Genomic DNA, 19,231 nt, shown 5'->3' on the forward strand with positions numbered 1-19,231 from the left:
GAGGATCTTTGCAAAGGAACATTCATTTTCTCTGAAATGGTTGTCAGATCTTTTGGTAAAGAAAAGCTTCCATTTATATAGTTACTTCTTTCATTGAAATAAGTTACCAGTGAGCATTTGAATATCCTCTCTTAATACCACAATGATGATGGATTTTCCTTTGATTAAGTTGAAGATATCTGACATGTTGACTTTTTCTTAAAGAACCCATACCCTCGGAGAGGCTTTGCCTCTGAAATTGCTTTGCCTTTTAAAGACAGTGAGTTATTATGTCAAGTATCAGAGAAAAAGGATTTTATGCCTCATTAAAACCAGGCATCTTATGCAGCTATGATCAGGTAGACATAGACTGGTTTATTCATTAGGGTATTTGGCTTATTGTAGACATTCATGTCACCCATTATGTTTATTTACTAATGCAAAGTGTCTGATTTTCTTCCTAGTGTGAAGACACCTTACTACAGCTCTGGTGTGCTTATTGAGAGCAATGACATTTACACCAAGGTTTTTGCCAAATTAGGCCTGGTTCTGATATGGAATCATGAAGATGCACTGATGGTATGTATGATCCAAGTCTTTTTTATTAGTATTTCCTGGATTTAACAGATTACTGTATACTGAACAGAAGTAGAATCTCATGAACCGAACAGAGCTAGAGTGTTAGGCTGACTCATCCAGCTGACACTCATAGTACTTTATTTTAAAAACATAAAGTTCATTTCTCTGCAATGTGATAGAGGTAGCCGTATGGCATGCAGATGATCTTACTGATCTCAAGAAGTGGAGAAAGAGCTTTCTAAGAAATAGTTAATGTTTTTGCTATAGCACCCCCACAGTCCAATCTGCATTTTCCTTCATTTGTCTTTTAAAGGACTACCGTCATCGACTTTCCTACTTTATAGTAAGGCTTATATTTTATCCCAGTAGGGAAAAAAAAGGGGATGGGGGGAAATCCTTTGATTTTAAGAATGCTTTCCCTTTTATCTTTATCACTGTGGTGGTTACCACCATTATTGAAATAGGGAAGCTTCAGTCACTTTTTTTCTGTTTTCTGTATTACTTTTTGCATCTAACTGTGTGTTTACAAACTATGTTGCAAATTCATTTGCAATAGCTACTTCTCTAAGAGTTTTGAGTTCATCATCACTTCTGTCATGTAGCAACTTCTGTTTTGAGTAAATGTATTTGCTTTGGAATGTCTTCATTCTCCAGATAATTCTTTTCTGGTTTTAATTTTCCTTTCCATTACGTAGGTGGAGCTGGACAGCAAATTTAATAACCATACATGTGGTCTCTGTGGGGATTACAATGGAGTTCCAATCTACAATGAATTTATCAATGGAGGTAAGTCATCCTACCATACTGAGAGTTATCATGGAAGATAGGCTAATAAGCATTGTGCACAGGGGCATCACAGGAGAGCCTATTTCACCTGAGAGATTTCTGTGATTGCCCCAGAATAAATGTTATGTTCCAGTGCTTCATTCCTGGTCTAATGTTATTTTATTCCAGATGAATCACTTTGTCCTTTTCTCTACTGGCCTTCTTGTTACCACTTTAAATTTTTAAACGCACTTAGACATAATAGACATAATTCAGAGCGGAGACCTGTGTCTGACAGGCATATTTAATACCATAGTAGCTGTTTTCCTTGATCAGTAGAGTCCCAGGAATCAGATGCTCCTTGTTGTCAATTTTTGTGGCTCAGCAAGTCCTCTTTGTAATTTTTTCTCATAGATATAAGCTACAATTCAATTACTTATGGGAATTTACAGAAGATCAGCAAACCCAATGCCAAATGTGAAGACCCTGATGAAACTCAGGCTCTTCCAAGCTGTAATGGGCATGTGAGTATTCCTAGTGATGAACTTCATTTGCATGGGCACATGCACATCGTTGTGCTACAGGGAGTTATGTGTGAGAAGCTGGGAAGACTTTGTCCCATCCAGGACAAATGGTTTCTTCTTCCTTTCTTGAATAACTGTTGCTGTTCAGAAGCAACAGTTTTTATGACAAGACAGGAAGTGTCTAGAGGCTCAAGTGCTTACAAATCTCCTAAATATTATTACTCTTCCTCCTTAGCGTGATGAGTGTGAGAGGTTGCTGACTTCCTCTGCATTTGTTGATTGTCGGTTACGTCTTAATGTGGAAACATACATCCAAGCCTGCATGCAGGACAAGTGTGCATGTAATGGAAATGAGGACTCCTTCTGCCTCTGCAGCACCATCTCTGAGTATTCTCGCCAGTGTTCACATGTGGGTGGCCGGCCGGTGAATGGAGGACACAAAACTTTTGCCGTAAGTAGCAGCTATATAAATTTTACAAAGAAACAAATGGATGTAGCACTGTGAAACATCTAAATTCATTCCTTCTTTACAAAACTATTTGCATGTATTATAAAATTTCATACCAGTAATGCAATAAACTACAGTTTATGTTCTTCCTGTTTTCTTCTTCTATTACCTTTGTTATTAAGAAATCTTTTTCAGCAAGTAGAAACTATGTTCACACCAAAAAACTGTGAGGTCTGATGCTGCAGATGACTGGGATAATTTGAACTATTTGACACTAATAGCAGAGAGTAAGAAAAGCAAGGAAAGCATCTCAGAAACAGACCAAAATATTTTGCCAGATGGAGTCTGGCTTGGGACACCACTGACTTGAGGGGAGTAGGGAATGTGATCTGTGGTTTCTGAAGGATGATGGATTTTACATTCAAATAACTGGTGGTATCTTTCTCACTCTTTCAGCCAAGACCTGTCCTGATACCATGATCTATAGAGAAAGCAGCTCACCCTGCATGGATACTTGTGCACACTTGGAGGTCAGCAGCCTTTGTGAGGAACACTACATGGATGGTTGTTTCTGCCCTGAAGGCAAGTGTTATTCTAGCTATTGTATACGGAACAAAACCAAGAGCTCTGGCAAAGGAGGTCATAGCTAAAATATTAAAAGTAGTCAAGTTATATCTTAAAAATTAACACTGCCTCTCATTATTCCCACCTCCCCCGGCAGCATTATTATAAGGTTTTTAAAAATGGAGGTCATAATTGATTTTATAGTTAAATTATATTTAACAGAATGACAGGTAATAAATCTGCTTTTTATTTCTCAACAAACGGACCTCTGCTAATATATAGAAAATAATGGTTTTTAGGTTGAATAATTCTGAGACAATGGACATAATTTACCCAGAGAGTGATAGTGAGGGACAGTGAGTGAAATTCTCAGACTTACTGTCAAACTTAGGAAAAAAGATTACAGTGATAGTCTACAGAGTATGCCAGAAGGACTGAAAATCTAAACATATAAAATTCTGAGATTGTTATTGTATACGTATATTAAGCTTTTCATCTGTGTATAGTTATATAAGTGGATAGACTTAGATTTTCAAAGCTGGATAAAAGTGTTTTCCATGTGTCTTATATTACAAAAAGTAGAAACAGTATTCTTCACAGCTTTGATAATCTCAGCCTCTGCTTTCTGTGTCAAGTTGAAACATGCCTCCCCTGAGAGTTCCTCCTCTTTGGAAATTGTTTATTTCAGAAAGAGCTGGAATAGTTTACTGTTGTGCTTTACAGGAACCGTGTATGATGATATTACTGAAAAAGGTTGCATACCTGTTAGCCAGTGCCACTGCAAACTCCATGGAAAGGTTTATTCACCTGGAGAAAACATTACCAATGAATGTGAAGAATGGTAAGGATCATGGTTGTTTATACACCTTTCTTCAAGTGATTGTGAATGGGTCTGAGTTTTTTGATTTTCCACTTAGTCAGGAGACTTCTTGAAAACATTCTGAGCTTAATGTTTATGTTGCATGTCTATACAACCAATTTTCTGAAAAGTTTTTGTGTATTTATGGCATATGGCAGAGGGGAAATCTTAAGGAAAGGTTCAAAGATACAGTTTTAAAACACCTGGGGATATCTTGCTGTTTGCTAGGTATACAGATGCTTTCAGTGCTCTCAGCTCCTGTGGTATCTACGAGCATTTTTTTATTTGTCTGTTTATAGCACCTGTGATTCAGGCAGATGGACGTGCAAAGATCTGCCCTGTCCAGGCACATGTTCAGTGGAAGGAGGTTCCCATATTACCACCTTTGATGGGAAGAAATACACCTTTCACGGAGACTGTTACTATGTGTTGGCCAAGGTACTGTGTACTGTAGGGATTTTCTCTTGTAGAGTAAATGCAGAATGTCTGCATGCTGATATGTAACAGCTGTGAATTGTTGTTTTATTCAATATTTTATGGGATGAGGGAAGCAGAAATGCTAAAATCTGTACCGGAAAATTCAGGATGGGCTGTAATAGCCCTAGGGGGGAGTTGGGCCCTTACTGCAATGCGTGGTTAACTTAGTCAGATAGTAGACTATGTATGCTTCATTATCCAGTGGAGTCCTTCATGTATAAGAAATCAAAGGATCACTCTGGCTGCATGGATAGGCAGACAGCAAAAATTGGTAGTTCTCAGGATTAGAAGCTCTCAGCCAGATCTGTAACAGCTGTTTCTGTGTCTGAGTGTCAAAGTCAGTTAGGGAAAGGAGCTAGGCAACTTTTTTATTCATCTGTTCCTAAAATATCTGGGGCCTCTTCTTCTAGAGAATGACAAAGATCTTGCTGAACTAGAAACCATACCACTGAATTTGTTTGAAAGACGGTTCACCTTCCAGAGCTGGTGCTGAAATGGTGGTCTTAATATCTAAGTTATTGTAACTGATGACTTCAGTCTTTGTTTTGGAAATCATCTTGTGAGATTTTTGATTGGACTAATGGACATTTATTTCCCTGTGATTGTAGGGTACTGTTAATGACAGTCATGCTCTCCTGGCAGAGTTGACTCCCTGTGGCTCCACAGACAGGCAGACCTGTTTGAAGACTGTTGTGCTGTTAGTAGATCACAAGAAAAATGTAAGTGTTCTGTGGATTCTGCTAGATATGTTGAAAATTAGCATATTTCCCTTACTGTGGAGCAATAACTAATTCTTCTGGAGTCACTGTTGTAGATATATAAGGCATCTCAGGCTGAAAAACAACTTGGGCTTCCGCCTCTAGAACTCAAAATAGACCTAAACTGAACAAAAGATGAGATTCGAATAAGCTGATATTTTCCCCTCTTCCCTTCCCTGCTCTGTGCTATATGATTATTCCCACTGTATTCCAGGCTGGCTGGAAGTAAGAGTACCATTCTTCCTCCCCTCACAGTATTTTACTTTAATAAGATATAATTTCATAGATCTAATTGAGTAATTTTGAGGAGAGATCCCATCTTTGAATGTTGAATCCAGCCTTCTTAAATATTTACATTTTCATTCACTTTAGTATTCTGTTTGGTTATGGGAATATCTTGACTATATTTATACATAATTTTACATATAAGTACACATAATTTTCCTCCTGTGATTCTGGTCTTCCATGTCCTTGCCAGCATAACTAAAACAAAACCAAACCAAATCAGAAACCCATCATTTTACTGTTTCTGTATCTGCAGAAATTGTATGAGGAAGATTAACAAACTGCTTTTTTACCATGACAGAAGCATACTAAACCATTACAATGAAGCAGTGGCACATGCTTTTATAGGGAGCAGGATCTTCCAACAGATCCTGAAGGCTCAATATTTTCTTTTACTTGCTGAAACCAAGGTGCCTAATATAAATGAGCTTTGCTTTTATCCTACAGGTCTGCTGCCTCATTCAATTTTCAGAGAGATTCTTCCTTTCAAAGATATTAAGTTCTAGTCACAGTCTAAGTGTACAAAATGTTTCCCCTCTAAAATTTTTTTTTTTTTAATTAGTTCCTTTTCCTCTCAGTACCTGGAACCTCATTGATTCTATTTGCTATTATACAGGTGGTGGTTTTCAGATCAGATGGCAGTGTGTTACTGAATGAGATGACAGTGAACGTGCCTCATGTGTCAGGTAAGGGACATAGCCTTGTGTGTCATGTGTCACACACCTGACTTCTCATGTGGGGGTGTATTTTTTCAGAGGCAAAAGTGGAAGAGAGGCATATGAAATTTGTTCAGATTTTGGCACAACTTGGGGATGAATGTGATTTAGCAGTTATCACTGAGAATTTCATGGGCATACTGACTCTGTATACAGAGGATGATTGAAAGAAATGTCCCTTCACTTTTTTCATACATCTTGAATATACTCCAGCATGTAGCTTGGGAAAGAAAAATTGTCATGGCTTAATTTAAAGCTGATAACTTAACCTGCCTATAAAGAGGGGTATTTAGCACTCTCCAAGTCTGACTACATGGTGTGGGCACATCCTGGCTCTCAGTCATGGTGAGGCTCAGGCATGACTATCCCTCCCCACTTCCTCCCCATCCTTTTTTTTTTCCTGTGGGAAGAAAGTCTGGCAGAAGGTAACTGCTGTATTTTCTAGTCAATCAGGACAGGAAAGAAGGATGTGCTGTGTAGCATCCTCTCATCTTCCCAGCTCACTTGAGACATCAACATCTTTTTATATAATCAGTGGATTTAGACACACACTTTCAGAGGCTGACTTAGATCACCTAATTTAGGAGCCTAACTTCTGGTGGAAGGTCACTATCAGACAGCAGCTGTGAGCTGTGAGTGAGTAACTTTTGAAAGGAATTTAGAACTTCTCTTTATCACTCCTTTTTAGATATGTTCAGGCAGCACACTGACAGAGTACATGTTGCTGCTTATTTACTGGCCTATCTGCAGATGGCAAGTTACTTTTAAGAAAGTAATTCTTTATATGAAAGGACAAGTATTCATGAGATGATACATTCATGAATGCTTGCACAAAACCAATTACAGTCTGTAGCTGAAAGTTTAGAGAAATTAAAGTACTCTAGGCAATAAAATAGACCATCTAATAAGTAGATTAAATGGATAAATAGAGCATATAATAACAGATTTGCTGTAAGAAATTGATTAGCCAGTAGATGTTGATTTTTTGGACTTTAGCAAAACCTTTGATACTGTGTCTCAGAGTAGCCTTCTGGACAAAACATCCAACATACAGCTAGACAAGTCCATAATATGTTGGGTGAACAACTGGCTGATGGATCAGGCTGAAAGAGTTATAATAAATGGGGTTACATCAGGCTGGCAGCCAGTCACCAGTGAGGCTCCTTAGGGCTCAATTTTAGGGCAAGTGCTCTTTAATGGTTTTTTTTTTATAAATGGTCTGGATGCAGGAGTCAAATGTGCATTAAGTAAGCTTGCTGATGAAACTAAATGAGGAGGAGGTGTGGACTACCTCAAGGGTAGAGAGATCTGGATAGACTACAGAGCTGGGAGATCACCAACTATATGAAATTTAACAAAAGCATGTGCCAGATTCTGCACCTGGATGGGGTAATCCTGGTTAGACATACAAACTGGGGGACAAGAAGCTGGAGGACAGTCCCGTAGAAAGAGATCTGGGAGTTTGGGTTGATGGCAAGTTGAATGAGTCCATGGTGTGCCCTGGCAGCCAAAAGGGCCAACCATATCCTGGGGTGTGTCATGCACAGCATAGCTCGCCGGTTGAGGGAGATGATTGCCCTGCACTGGTGTGGCCCCACCTTGTTTTGGGCACCTCAGTATAAGAAAGACATCAAACTACTAGAATGTGTCCAGAGGAGGGTGACCAAGGTTGTGAAAGGTCTCAAGGGCAAGACTTTTGAGGAACAGCTGAGGTCACTTGATTTGTTCAGTTTAGAGAAGAGAAGGCTGAAGGGTGTCCTCATTGCAGTCTGCAGCTTCCTCAAGAGGGGCAGTGGAGTGGGAGGTGCTCATGTCCTCTCTCTGGTGACCAGCGATAGGACATGAGGAAATGTAATGAAGCTGCATAAGGGGAAGTTCAGATTGGACATTAAGAAAAAGTTCTTCACTGAGAGGGTGGTTCGTCACTGGAACAGGGTCCCCAGGGAAGTGGTCACAGCACCAAGCCTGTCAGAGTTCAAGGAACGTCTGGACGATGGTCTTAGTCATATCATTTAGTTTTAGGTAGTCCTGCAAGGAGCAAGGAGTTGAACTCAATGATCCTTATGAGTCTCTTCAAACTCGATATATTCTATGATTCTATCACTCTAATTAGGAAGCTCAGTTCCTCCACTATGCTGATTCTGTATGTCATTTCTGTTGATTTTTTTATAATGGCTTGATTACCTTATCTATAAGCATCTAACATTTTATTAGTAGTAGTATTTAGCTATGTATTGGCTTCTAGAGACATGCCTTTTACTTATTGTATGCAATAGTGCTGGGATAATGCTTTCTCAGAAAATTTCTTGATCTTCAGATTGCTCAGCATTAATGAGTTAGCACTGAAGCTGTATTGCAGAAAATCTGAATTTGGTTCTGATCCCAGGGATGAGTCATTATAGGTAATCAACTTGTTAAGTTAGTGGAGACCAGCATTGTATATGTTGGCAAGCAGTTTTTAAAGGAAAAAAAATTATTAATTTGATCCTGATGTCAGAGTTTTCATGGCAAGTGATACCTTAGAATCAAATAAGAAGTGTTTCTCTCAGCAGCTTATATGTGTGTTTACTGCACAGTTCATGTTTTATTTTTCAGCCAGCTTCTCAGTATTCAAGCCATCTTCCTACTACTTCGTTGTACAAACTTCTTTTGGACTTCAGCTGCAGATCCAGTTGTTCCCAATCATGCAGCTGTTTGTGACTGTTGATCAGTCAGTTCAAGGAAAACTTCAAGGCAAGTGTCTATTCAAATGGGAAGCAAAGCCATGCTGTTCCATAGCTGAAGAGTCCTATGTTCTTTACATGGGTGATTCAAGAGGAGAAAATTAAAAGCAGAAACTAAAACACTGGAAGAGAATTGACTCAAGCAAACTAGAAATGTGTTTTTATTATTTCATACTGAAGTGGCCTATCACTGATGCCAGTACATGAATGTTTCTTAGAATATTCCTTACTTTTCTATTCAGTTTAATTTTTACCTATCCACAAAACCAGACTTTTGGTGCATTTTGTGGTTTTAATATCATCAGAAAACACAAAAAATACAGCTTAGGGTGATGATCTCCTGAGGCAGAGATATCTTCATGAAGAGTATTCTTCTCAAGAGGTTAAAAATTTAAAATAGGGCTCCCAAATCTTCAGTACTTCAGCATTAATATTGAGGTGGAATCCGCTGTATGAACTTCTGTTTCAAATGTTTGTGATCAGTTGCCCCTTCCCCTTTCACCTTTTAGAATGACAATGAGTAATATTTAAAAAGTAAAATTTTTTGCCTTCTTTTTCAATAGGTCTTTGTGGAAACTTTAATGGAATGGAAGGTGATGATTTTAAAACAAACCTTGGGCTGATAGAAGCTACAGGATCTGCCTTTGCTAACACATGGAAAGCTCAGTCCACCTGTACAGACCAGCTAGAAAAGCTGGAAGACCCCTGCAGTCTTAGCATTGAAAGTGGTAAGTTCACTAGTAAGTCAGATGGTTGGCTTCTGCCAGAATGAGCAGCATTTGCTGTATATTACTGCAACAGGTATGTAAAAGTCATAATGTAACATTGAAGTTTTTTTAGAGGACTGTCAAATGAATAATTAATTTCTGCAAGTATGTATACACACAAGCACTAATTTCTCATCAAATTGAAGTGAAAGTTTAAGGAGTGATTGTAGAGGAATCCTGAGCTGGAAGATAGGGAAACAAGGTCATTAATTTATATTATCTGCAAAAGTAGCTTGTATTTCCTAGTATTATTTATCGCTATGTTTAACTTAGCTTTATTGTCCCCAAATGGAAAGGGCTGTCACAATTCCATGTAGATAAGTTACAGCAGTAAGATATGATTTTTTATTTTATGATTGCGTGTGTACTGCTAGATAACTGAATCAGAGAATAGAAATGTGTACAGTGATTGTATGTAGTTTCTCCACTCCCCAAAGTGTGCACAGTTCTCACATTTGTATTGTTGCATTGCATTTACGTGACAACATAACTAGACATGGCACTAGGAAGATAAGTGAATGTAGTGAATATAATGACATAATTTAATTTTTATCCTTTTTTTTTTTCCAGCAAATTATGCTGAGCATTGGTGTTCTTTGCTTAAAAACTCTGCTGGTCCTTTTGCAAGATGTCACGCAATTATTGATCCTTCAGAATACTATAAGGTATTGTAATCTTGCACTCTTTTTAGTACTGCTTTATTTCAGACAGATGACTGTAGACATTTATCATTGTTCAAACATTTGAGATGTTACTGAGTAGCTTGCCCATAAGACCTGGTGAAGTTTTTGCACTGATTAACTGAGGCAGCATAGCATGCATCCGAAGTATCTCCTATGATGAGATTCTTTCGGCATGCTGCTGAAGAAAGGTAAATGTCTTCTGATTTCTTATGATTTGTATTTAATGTACATTTCTATTGGATTGGATATTTGAACTGGAAAGAAGATTCAAGAGATGGGGGTGTGCACAGAAAGTTTAAGTCTACTCTTACACATTAGTTGCTATTACGTCAGAAAAAATAAATATTTATTAAGTGTCCTGTATTGGCTGGAATGTAACACCAACTCATTTTCATGCCAGAATCTCCAGTTTCTTTTTCCCCTGTGCTCATCACTGTTGAGCAGTAAGTTAGGCATACCTGAGCAAAAAAGAAGAAATTCCTAAGTTTTTGCTCATACCTGGAACTCAGTCTGAGCTCAAATTTTGTAAAGAGCTTCATAGATCTGGTTAATATTTTGCCATTATGATTTTTAATTTTTATGGATCTCTGCATTTTGAAGTTGTAACTGAGAAAGAATGGTATCAAAATCCTTTAAGAAAGGTGTTGTTAGGAGGCTGACTACTTTTTAAAGGTTCAAGAGTCTTTGCTTAGGTTAGGATAAGCATCCAAACATTTTCATTGTGTATGAAATGACACAACGCTTCCAGTCTCTGGTCTTTGTCCATGCCTTCCATTGTTCTCTGATCATGGGAATTAATAAAAATGTCAGAAAAAGGACACAGGATATTTCACAGCAACTGAGTTGCAATTACCCATTGGCTTCCTGTGGGCTTACTGACCCTTTCATTCTTTTTTTCAGAAATGTAAATATGACACCTGCCTCTGTGAAGACAATGAAGAATGCTTGTGTGCTGCCCTGTCCTCTTACTCGAGAGCCTGTGCTTTCAAAGGGATCATACTGGGAGGCTGGAGAAAAAGTGTCTGCAGTAAGTAGTGTAACTGTAATCCCCATGGAATTAATTAGCCAGGAGAAATAAGCAGGTTCTCTCTGAATTTGGTTGTCAGTGATCTCAATGTTAAGGGATTTGGAGTATCTTAGAAATGTCTAATGGACTTAAAAGTGATAATGATTATAATGTTTACTAATTCATGTTATATTCTTTAGCTGTCATTTATTCATGACATTTTTAAAAGAAGAAAGCAATATTTTTCACTTTCACCTTCTTTCCCCAGTTTAAATAATAATGCTGTTTCTATCTTAGACTAATGGATCCCAGCCATCATGGCTTTTACATTGTGTTTACTTATCTGTGTCTGTTTATCATTGTGCTTGTTTTTCATCAACAGTACAGTATTGTTGAGATTAGGAATTTATCATATTGTGCTCTCTTTCTGATTATCACTTCACATTATTATGTGAAACAAATATGGGTATGAAAGTAGAAACCATTAGTAGCAGCTAAAAAGAAGTCTTCAACCAATGAACAAAGTTAGGCTAGCATTACTTGTGACTTGTGATATTTTTTTTTGTACTCAGTAAAATCTAAGGGAGTATTTTTACCATTACATGCTGCACCGCCAAAGAAACCAAAATGGAAACATCAAGGTCAAATCGTCCATCCTGCATCCCTTATTTATCAGCTTGTTTATTTTCCCTCCAGCTAGTGAAGAGTCTGCTTGCCCAGGAAATCAAATCTTCCTTTACAATCTTACAATGTGCCAGCAAACCTGTCGTTCCCTTGCTGATGGTGAAAAGCATTGCCTGCAAGACTTTGCTCCTGTGGATGGCTGTGGCTGCCCATATAATACATACTTGGATAACCAGGATACCTGTGTGTCCATCTCCAAGTGCCCATGTTATTACAAGGGATCATACCTGGAACCGGGGGAATACGTCGCAAAAGATGGAGAACGTTGGTATGTTTTATTGTGGCTTCTTGTTTGTAAGGATAAAAGCTCTTTTAAAATTTGTGTATTACATGTAAGCTGCTTAGATTTGTAGTGCTTTAATGAGCATTTGCAGTATGCTTCACACCATATTCATGCTGCGCAAAGCATCATCCTGTCGCCATGTAATTTATTAATAATTGAGAAGTGTAGCTTTGGAAGCGTGAGTACTGGCCTTCATAGATAAACATTAGTCTGAAGCTGCACTGTTAATAGGGCTTTGTTGAACAGAGGGTTAAAAATAAGATAAGAGGCCAGCTATAATGTTATATTGCTGTTTCCTCTTCTGTCAGAGACAGATTGCTTGTGTTTTCCACTGGAGGAAGGTCCCCTTGACATGTATTTAGTGTAGCACAGGCTTTTGAAAGCAACTTTGACGATTTTTTATCATGAACTCTGACAACTGTTTGCTGCATGAATCATCAGTGCGAACTGTGAAATTCTTCCTTCTCTCATCTGGCAGATGAAGCATACAGGCCAACAAATTTACAGCATATGATTTGAACAGGCATAACATATACTGTGTATCCAAATGAAGGCTTTGATTTCAGTGATCATCATTATCTGTTTCATTATTATTTGTTTTCTGAATCATCAAAAAGCGTAGAATTAAAGATTAATTGAAGATCTGTCATTCCTTAAAACATAACCTTTCTGGGCATTATGCCTAAAATCTTGCTATACTTTTTCTACAAGTGAAAATTCATAAGTGCGCTTCAATAGAGTTCACCTTGAAATATCAATAGAAATTATGCAGGATGTCTCTGATAAATACTCTCAAATTTATATAAATAAATCCTTAGATTTAAATTGAGGACACCGAGCTTGCTTTTTTTTAAAAAATTTCTATCTTCACTTCTTTTCTAGTGTTTGCAGAAATGCAAAGGTCCAGTGTACTTCAGTGACAATAAGAATGAAAAGTAAGTGACATTCTATAAAATAAAATAAAATAAAATGAAAACCATAACCCAACCTCCAAACCCAAACCTCCACTTTCCATTTGAATTCTCCAGTTGTTTTGAGTGTTTGTTTTTTCTCTTTCTGTGAAACAGTTACGCATTTTCACTTTGTTCTCTCTTCACTGAGCCTCTTTTTTCCATACAGATAGACACAAGATTTCTGTCTCAGTAACTACCACCTTTCACACACATTTCTTTTGCCTTTTCTTGATTCATCTAAACCAGCAATGTACCTTTCAGGTACAACAGAATGTTCTTCTAACAAGACCTACTTTGACTGCAACACATCCCCAGAGTGGACTTCCCAAACACCTGTACAACTTAGCTGTCATACTCCTAGAACTGATCATGTATGTATTCAATCTTTCTGCATGTCACATTTCCTTTATTCTATATTCTTTAAATGGCACAATGCAATACAGAAAATACAGTTGTAACTCACAGTTTATTTCTCTTTAGCTTAACCTTCTTTTGTTTTCTCCCCAGTGATATTACTTTGTTGCCGATTTCATGATAATTCCCCTTATGGTTTCCTTCTCCTTGTTCTTTTTACTGTGTCTTCGGTAGTGTCATGCCTCCCAAGCGAAATAGGATTTGGGTTCTTAGGCAATCAAAAAAGAAAAAGAAAACATTAGAAACCTAGAAAGAAAGACTTTACAAAACTAATCAGTATTAGGTAGTTTGGTTATAAATGCAGTTTTTACCAGAGTGCTTATGAAGAAGTGGAGTGCAATGCTTTTTCATAAAGTAACAATTTCTCCTTACATTCCTTAGTTCCAAGCCGAGTGTGTCTCAGGTTGTGTGTGTCCTGAAGGTCTATTTGATGATGGGAAAGGGGGCTGTGTTGAGGAGAAGGATTGCCCATGCATTCATAACAACCAGTGGTATTCTCCTGGACAGAAGATAACAGTGGACTGCAACACCTGGTAAGTTATAATTTTGTATTCTCTTCTAAAATGTATTCTATGCGGTAAATTAATAGTCATGTCTAGGCTTATGTACTACAGTGGCTGTGATGGTTGCAAGTATAAACCTTCATTTTTAGGCATGCTTTTTGCTATCAGAGGAAATACAGATTATGCTGAAAATACTGTGGTAATAGCTACCTCTGTTTTCAGTAGGCATCTCTCATTGGGAAAGTGCAATCATTTTTAAAATATAAACACTATCAGATCTAAAAAAATGTAGCTGGCCAGAGTTAAAAATCATGTCATAGGCTTAAAACTAAACTAAACTAAACTATCGAAGTTGAGACTTCAGACACTCTGTAACACTGAAATCGATATTGTGCACATTATCACACTCTATCAGGTAGCTGCCTGGTTTATTCTGCAGTTTTCCAAACAGCGCACACTTGACAAAATCTGAAAATTCAGGTCTTCTGCTCTCTTCTAGTACCTGCCAAAAAGGGGTTTGGAGCTGCACTGAAGATTTGTGCTATGGGACTTGTATGATATATGGAAGTGGCCATTATATCACCTTTGATGGAAAATTCTATGACTTTGATGGGAGTTGTGAATATGTGGCTACTCAGGTAATGCTCAGCAGGAGGACTTAAATGGCATCTGAATGCCTTGAAAATCTACTTTCCTCTTTAGTTTTGTCATTCTTCATTGCCTGCCATCTCTGTTCCTGAGCTGTTTATACATTCTGCCAAGATAAATTCTGTATTTTTAGTGCAGGCTAGCTGTGTGAATGTTTGGGGTTTTTTTCAGATACAGTGGTCATAAATTGTATGTAATAACTATTTTATAGTGCGAGCTAACAGCTCATTATCAGTTGTGAAATAAATCAAAATTCTAAGTTTACAAAACAAAGATATTTGTATTTAAAGATATGTTCCTCATTTTGTTCTATTGTCCCACTTGTTTCCCAGGTTTTGCCACACATGAGACTGTATTAGCTCTTTATATGTATGCAGAGATGTATGTGTATATGTTGGTGCGTGTGTAAAAATATATGTATGTAGGATTTCACATATGAAGCAGCAGTAAATATTTATACATTGTGGAGATTTAAATGGTTGTAATTATTATTAGATTGAACTAAAAAATAAGTATTCTGCCTAATTTTCTTATGTGCATTTTTTCCTTTTTCAATAGGATTTTTGTGGTGACAAAAATTCCAGCGGCTCGTTCAGTATCATCACAGAGAATGTCCCTTGTGGAACTACAGGAGTCACCTGCTCAAAGGCTATTAAAATGTTTCTAGGGGTGAGTAATGATAGCGAGTATATATAAGTATTCCAGTATATTAAAAAAGGTAATGCTTCGAAGCCACGTTCCTAAAAGCAGCTATAACAAGCAAAGGTTAGAGGCCCTATCAAATTAATCTGTAAAGGTGTAGATTCTCAGGTACTGAAACCTCTCTCAAACAAAGGTGTTACACCACTTTCTGTCATCTTGGAAAGTTATCCCAGACTTTGAGCTATTGGTTTCAGAATGATTTCTATTGTTATAAGTATATAATACTTTATCTCATCATAAAAGTTAGTACTATAATATTTCTCTTTTTACCTTTCAGAAAACTGAACTGAAATTGGAAAACAAAGATTATAAAGAAATTCAGCGAGATGTTGGTGATGACGTGCATTATTGGAACAGGACAGTAGGCCTCTACCTTGTTATTGAGGCTAGCAATGGTGTGATGCTTATCTGGGATAAGAAGACTACTGTTTTCATCAAGCTGACCCCTGATTACAAGGTTAGGACCTGTCTGTCTTTTTCTGAAGTAGTAGTATGATTAGATAAATGAGATAAGGAAACATAAATGTTCTTTTATTCCGACTCCGTGTTTAATTCCGATATCCTTTGCGCATTGATGATTGCATTATTCCTATCACAGCTTGCAGAGGTGCTACTGGAGTTTCTTACAGGCCTTCACAATGCATTGAAGAGGATGCATAGCATATAATTGCAGTAAAGCGAAACATCTAAGGTATTCTGAGTTTGTGAATATTCAGAGCCAAGCATCCAAAGTAATTTAGGGGATGCGAACTGACTGTACATGTACTTGGAAACCTGCATGGAATCTCAGCCCTGAGTTAAAACCAAACTCCCTATGCAATACAGGGAGATGGTTCTGATTTCTGAAAATCACCATGCTGAATTATAGCGTACTGAATTCTTTGGGCTGAATGAGGAGGTGAGAGGCTGTATGACAGGGACATACTGTTGCTTGAGAGGGCTGATGTACCTTAAATAGCACTACCAAAAATGCACTATTGTGACTATCACTATTGTGAGTGCTTCTCATTTTTTTTCACGGATCAAGAAATGGTTCTCATTATGCTAGAAGCTTTTAATAAAGACAGTTTTGAGCAGAATGAAATTCCCTCAGGCTTATATTAACAGATGAGTTATGATAAATTGAGAAGAATGGAAAATAAATTAATTCTTCTCAGCTGAGTCTTAGCTACTCTTTAGTGTTACAGCTTGGATGAAGGGCCACAGAAACATGGAAATACACTAGATATAATTGGTTACAAGGAGGGAAGACATGGCAGCTGAATAGTTTGGTGAGTACACAGACAAATCAAGGTTTCATTTCTGTACAAATGGTTTGGAAGTAAAGATGAAAATACATAATTTACGTAGAGAGTCAGCTGTCCTTTTTAATGTCAATGTTTTGCTCTTTACTAGAGTCTGTTTCTTACTTCCATGGTATATTTAAAAGTTATGTATATGTTAATTTTCTTTTCCAGGGCAAAGTGTGTGGTCTGTGTGGTAACTTTGATGACAAGTCTAACAATGACTTTACAACAAGGAATGGGCTGCAGGAGACTGATGCTCTGAAGTTTGGGAATTCCTGGAAACAGTCCTCCATGTGCCCAGATGTCACACAAGAGATTAAGCCCTGTGATGTGAAACCACATCGGAAGTCCTGGGCAGAGAAAGAATGCAGCATCATCCGGAGTGAAGTCTTTAAAATTTGCCACTCCAAGGTTTGTAGAGGGCAGTAAGTGATGGGACAGCAAGTGCATTTCTGTTACTGGAGAAGCAGAAAGATCATCAGAAGTGAATGAGGAGATGGTTAATTAGTGATCTTCAATTAAGTACAACTACAGATGTCAGCACATTTCAGCTAGCCTTAGTCAAAGTAATTTGAGTATCTGTTGCAACTGGACTGTGTCAGTAGTGGTGCCAGCCCCAACTCTACAAGCTCATATTCATCACTACAGATATGCTGCTACTGCTGTTCAAGTTAGCTTCATAAATCTAGCCTGGATAGGTCTGTGTGTGCTGCAGTTGCACATTCTCTTGTTGAGAGACTGTCAATACTATAAGTTCCGAAAGGCCTTGTGATCATCAAACCTGTCTTCTGACAGAAATGCATACTACGCTTGAAAGATGGCTGCTGAAGAGACCACTGCTTGTAATATTCAACACACAAAAGGGATTTTCTTGGAAATCACTGACTTCATGCAGTTTAGACAGGCTTAATTGCTAGTACTGTGCTTCCAGATTGTCATAGCCCACAGCTGTGTGGGCCCACAGCTTCCAGAGCAGTGTACAGAGAGCACTTGTCTCTATTTCTTGTCTCTCTCGTGAAGTATGGTGATATTAACAACAGTTTATTTTTAACTCACAGTGGAAAAGTCACAAAGAATTATTAATTTAATTAACTTAGTATGTGTTTCTATGTTGATTCCTTCAGTAGCTAAAGTCTAGTCTAAATTTCTACTCTTGCAGTTCCAAGCAAAAAAATGGAAATGTTTTGCTAATGTATCATTAGATAAACTCCAAAAACTGGCAAGCATAAAATTCTCTGCTTCGTAAAATTCTTCTGCACTGTGAAGTGCAGCCTTTCTGATATTGCTCACCACTTGGTTGACAAAGCTTGCTGAAAGATAAGACTTCATTGTCATCAATCCATCTTGGGTTTGAGAGCAGTAAAATGGAACTCTGTTAGAAAATGTGGGCACTGCCAAGGACTCTTACTTTATTTTTTCAGTCATAGCAAATTATGAAGGTGCTATATTACTTTAAGTTTTTTATCATCCAAAATACATTAAATAGCTTCAATCCTATAATGTTTGTTTGAGATTGGGTAATTCTTAGAAACAATTGCATTCCTGCCCAGCTCAATTCCCATATTTCAAGAGATCTCTCAAGCTTACTAGTTTGAAAACTAATTTGGAGGCGAACTGGAGCATCATTTCTTTCCCCAACAGGTGGACCCAATTCCTTTCTATGAAGCTTGTGTTCATGATGCCTGCTCTTGTGACAGCGGTGGGGATTGTGAGTGCTTCTGTTCTGCAGTTGCTGCGTATGCTCAAGAATGTACCAAGGCTCAGGCTTGTGTTTTCTGGAGAACTCCTGATATATGCCGTGAGTAACAGTTAAACACAACTGTATCTTTCTGGCTGCTGTCAGAAAGCCTGTCAAATAAATCATTAATACTATCACTGCAAGGTTGTGCTGGCTATGCAATGCAATTAATTTTCACAGCATATTAGGGAACAAACAGAACTAGTAAATTTGTATATTTCAATTATCTTTTCTTTAGCTTGGGTTTTCTTTTTCTTTTCTTTTTCTCTTTTTTCTCTCTTTTCTTTTTGTATTAAGGCTAAGTTTCAAGTCATCCTTCTTTTTTGCTTGATAATTCATGAACTGCAATTCCTGTTATCTTTCTCCTCTTTTTTTCAGATTATTCAGAATTTGATTTTAGCAAAAGTATATAGAAGTACTCCTGTGTAGATTAACCTAATCGGTATTGAGCAGTGTCCATTAGTGGTGCTAATGGTCATACCAGTATGTCAGAAAATAATGTAAAATAATATTTAAATTACTATTTCCCCAAAAAGTGCTCAAAACAAAATTTTGAGATTCTAAATGGCAGAAATATATTTTTTTAGTTTTAAAAATTCATTTTGGTTCAGAATTAAGGCTAATTGTTGTTTTTCAGTGTAAGAAGTCAGTGAAACAGAAGTTGTAAGTTTCAGTCAGCTCTGATATATAAGTTTAGAAAAGCTCATTCCTCTATCTGTAGTCATCTAAACTGAATTCTGTTTTAAGTTGTAATGTCTCATATGCTTGTTCTTGGCCTGCTGGAGGTGACTCTCAGCCCATGTGATACAGCGAGGCAGAACAATTTTGAATATACTGAAAGAGTTTTAGGAGTTTGCTAGTAGCTAGGGAAGAAAAATACTGTCAGA

General features: G+C 37.5%; 1 protein-coding gene across 1 annotated transcript in view; it reads left to right on the top strand.

The window, feature by feature from the left end:
• Window positions 1–443: 443 nt before the first annotated feature.
• The window catches only part of LOC129200363 (mucin-2-like), a gene marked incomplete at its 5' end in the record, with an annotated part of 52,220 nt that continues 33,432 nt past the window's right edge, over window positions 444–19,231 (top strand). The window contains 23 exon segments of the mRNA XM_054811699.1: window positions 444–558; window positions 1,254–1,344; window positions 1,738–1,847; window positions 2,083–2,269; window positions 2,272–2,298; window positions 2,752–2,877; window positions 3,583–3,700; window positions 4,018–4,156; window positions 4,804–4,914; window positions 5,855–5,924; window positions 8,550–8,687; window positions 9,241–9,405; window positions 10,015–10,109; window positions 11,028–11,158; window positions 11,834–12,085; window positions 12,983–13,035; window positions 13,315–13,424; window positions 13,849–14,000; window positions 14,470–14,608; window positions 15,177–15,287; window positions 15,598–15,777; window positions 16,778–17,017; window positions 18,248–18,404. Coding sequence (XP_054667674.1) covers window positions 444–558; window positions 1,254–1,344; window positions 1,738–1,847; window positions 2,083–2,269; window positions 2,272–2,298; window positions 2,752–2,877; window positions 3,583–3,700; window positions 4,018–4,156; window positions 4,804–4,914; window positions 5,855–5,924; window positions 8,550–8,687; window positions 9,241–9,405; window positions 10,015–10,109; window positions 11,028–11,158; window positions 11,834–12,085; window positions 12,983–13,035; window positions 13,315–13,424; window positions 13,849–14,000; window positions 14,470–14,608; window positions 15,177–15,287; window positions 15,598–15,777; window positions 16,778–17,017; window positions 18,248–18,404 — 3,017 coding nt within the window.

Source organism: Grus americana, unplaced genomic scaffold, assembly GCF_028858705.1.
Source record: "Grus americana isolate bGruAme1 unplaced genomic scaffold, bGruAme1.mat H_75, whole genome shotgun sequence".
Taxonomy (NCBI): domain Eukaryota; kingdom Metazoa; phylum Chordata; class Aves; order Gruiformes; family Gruidae; genus Grus; species Grus americana.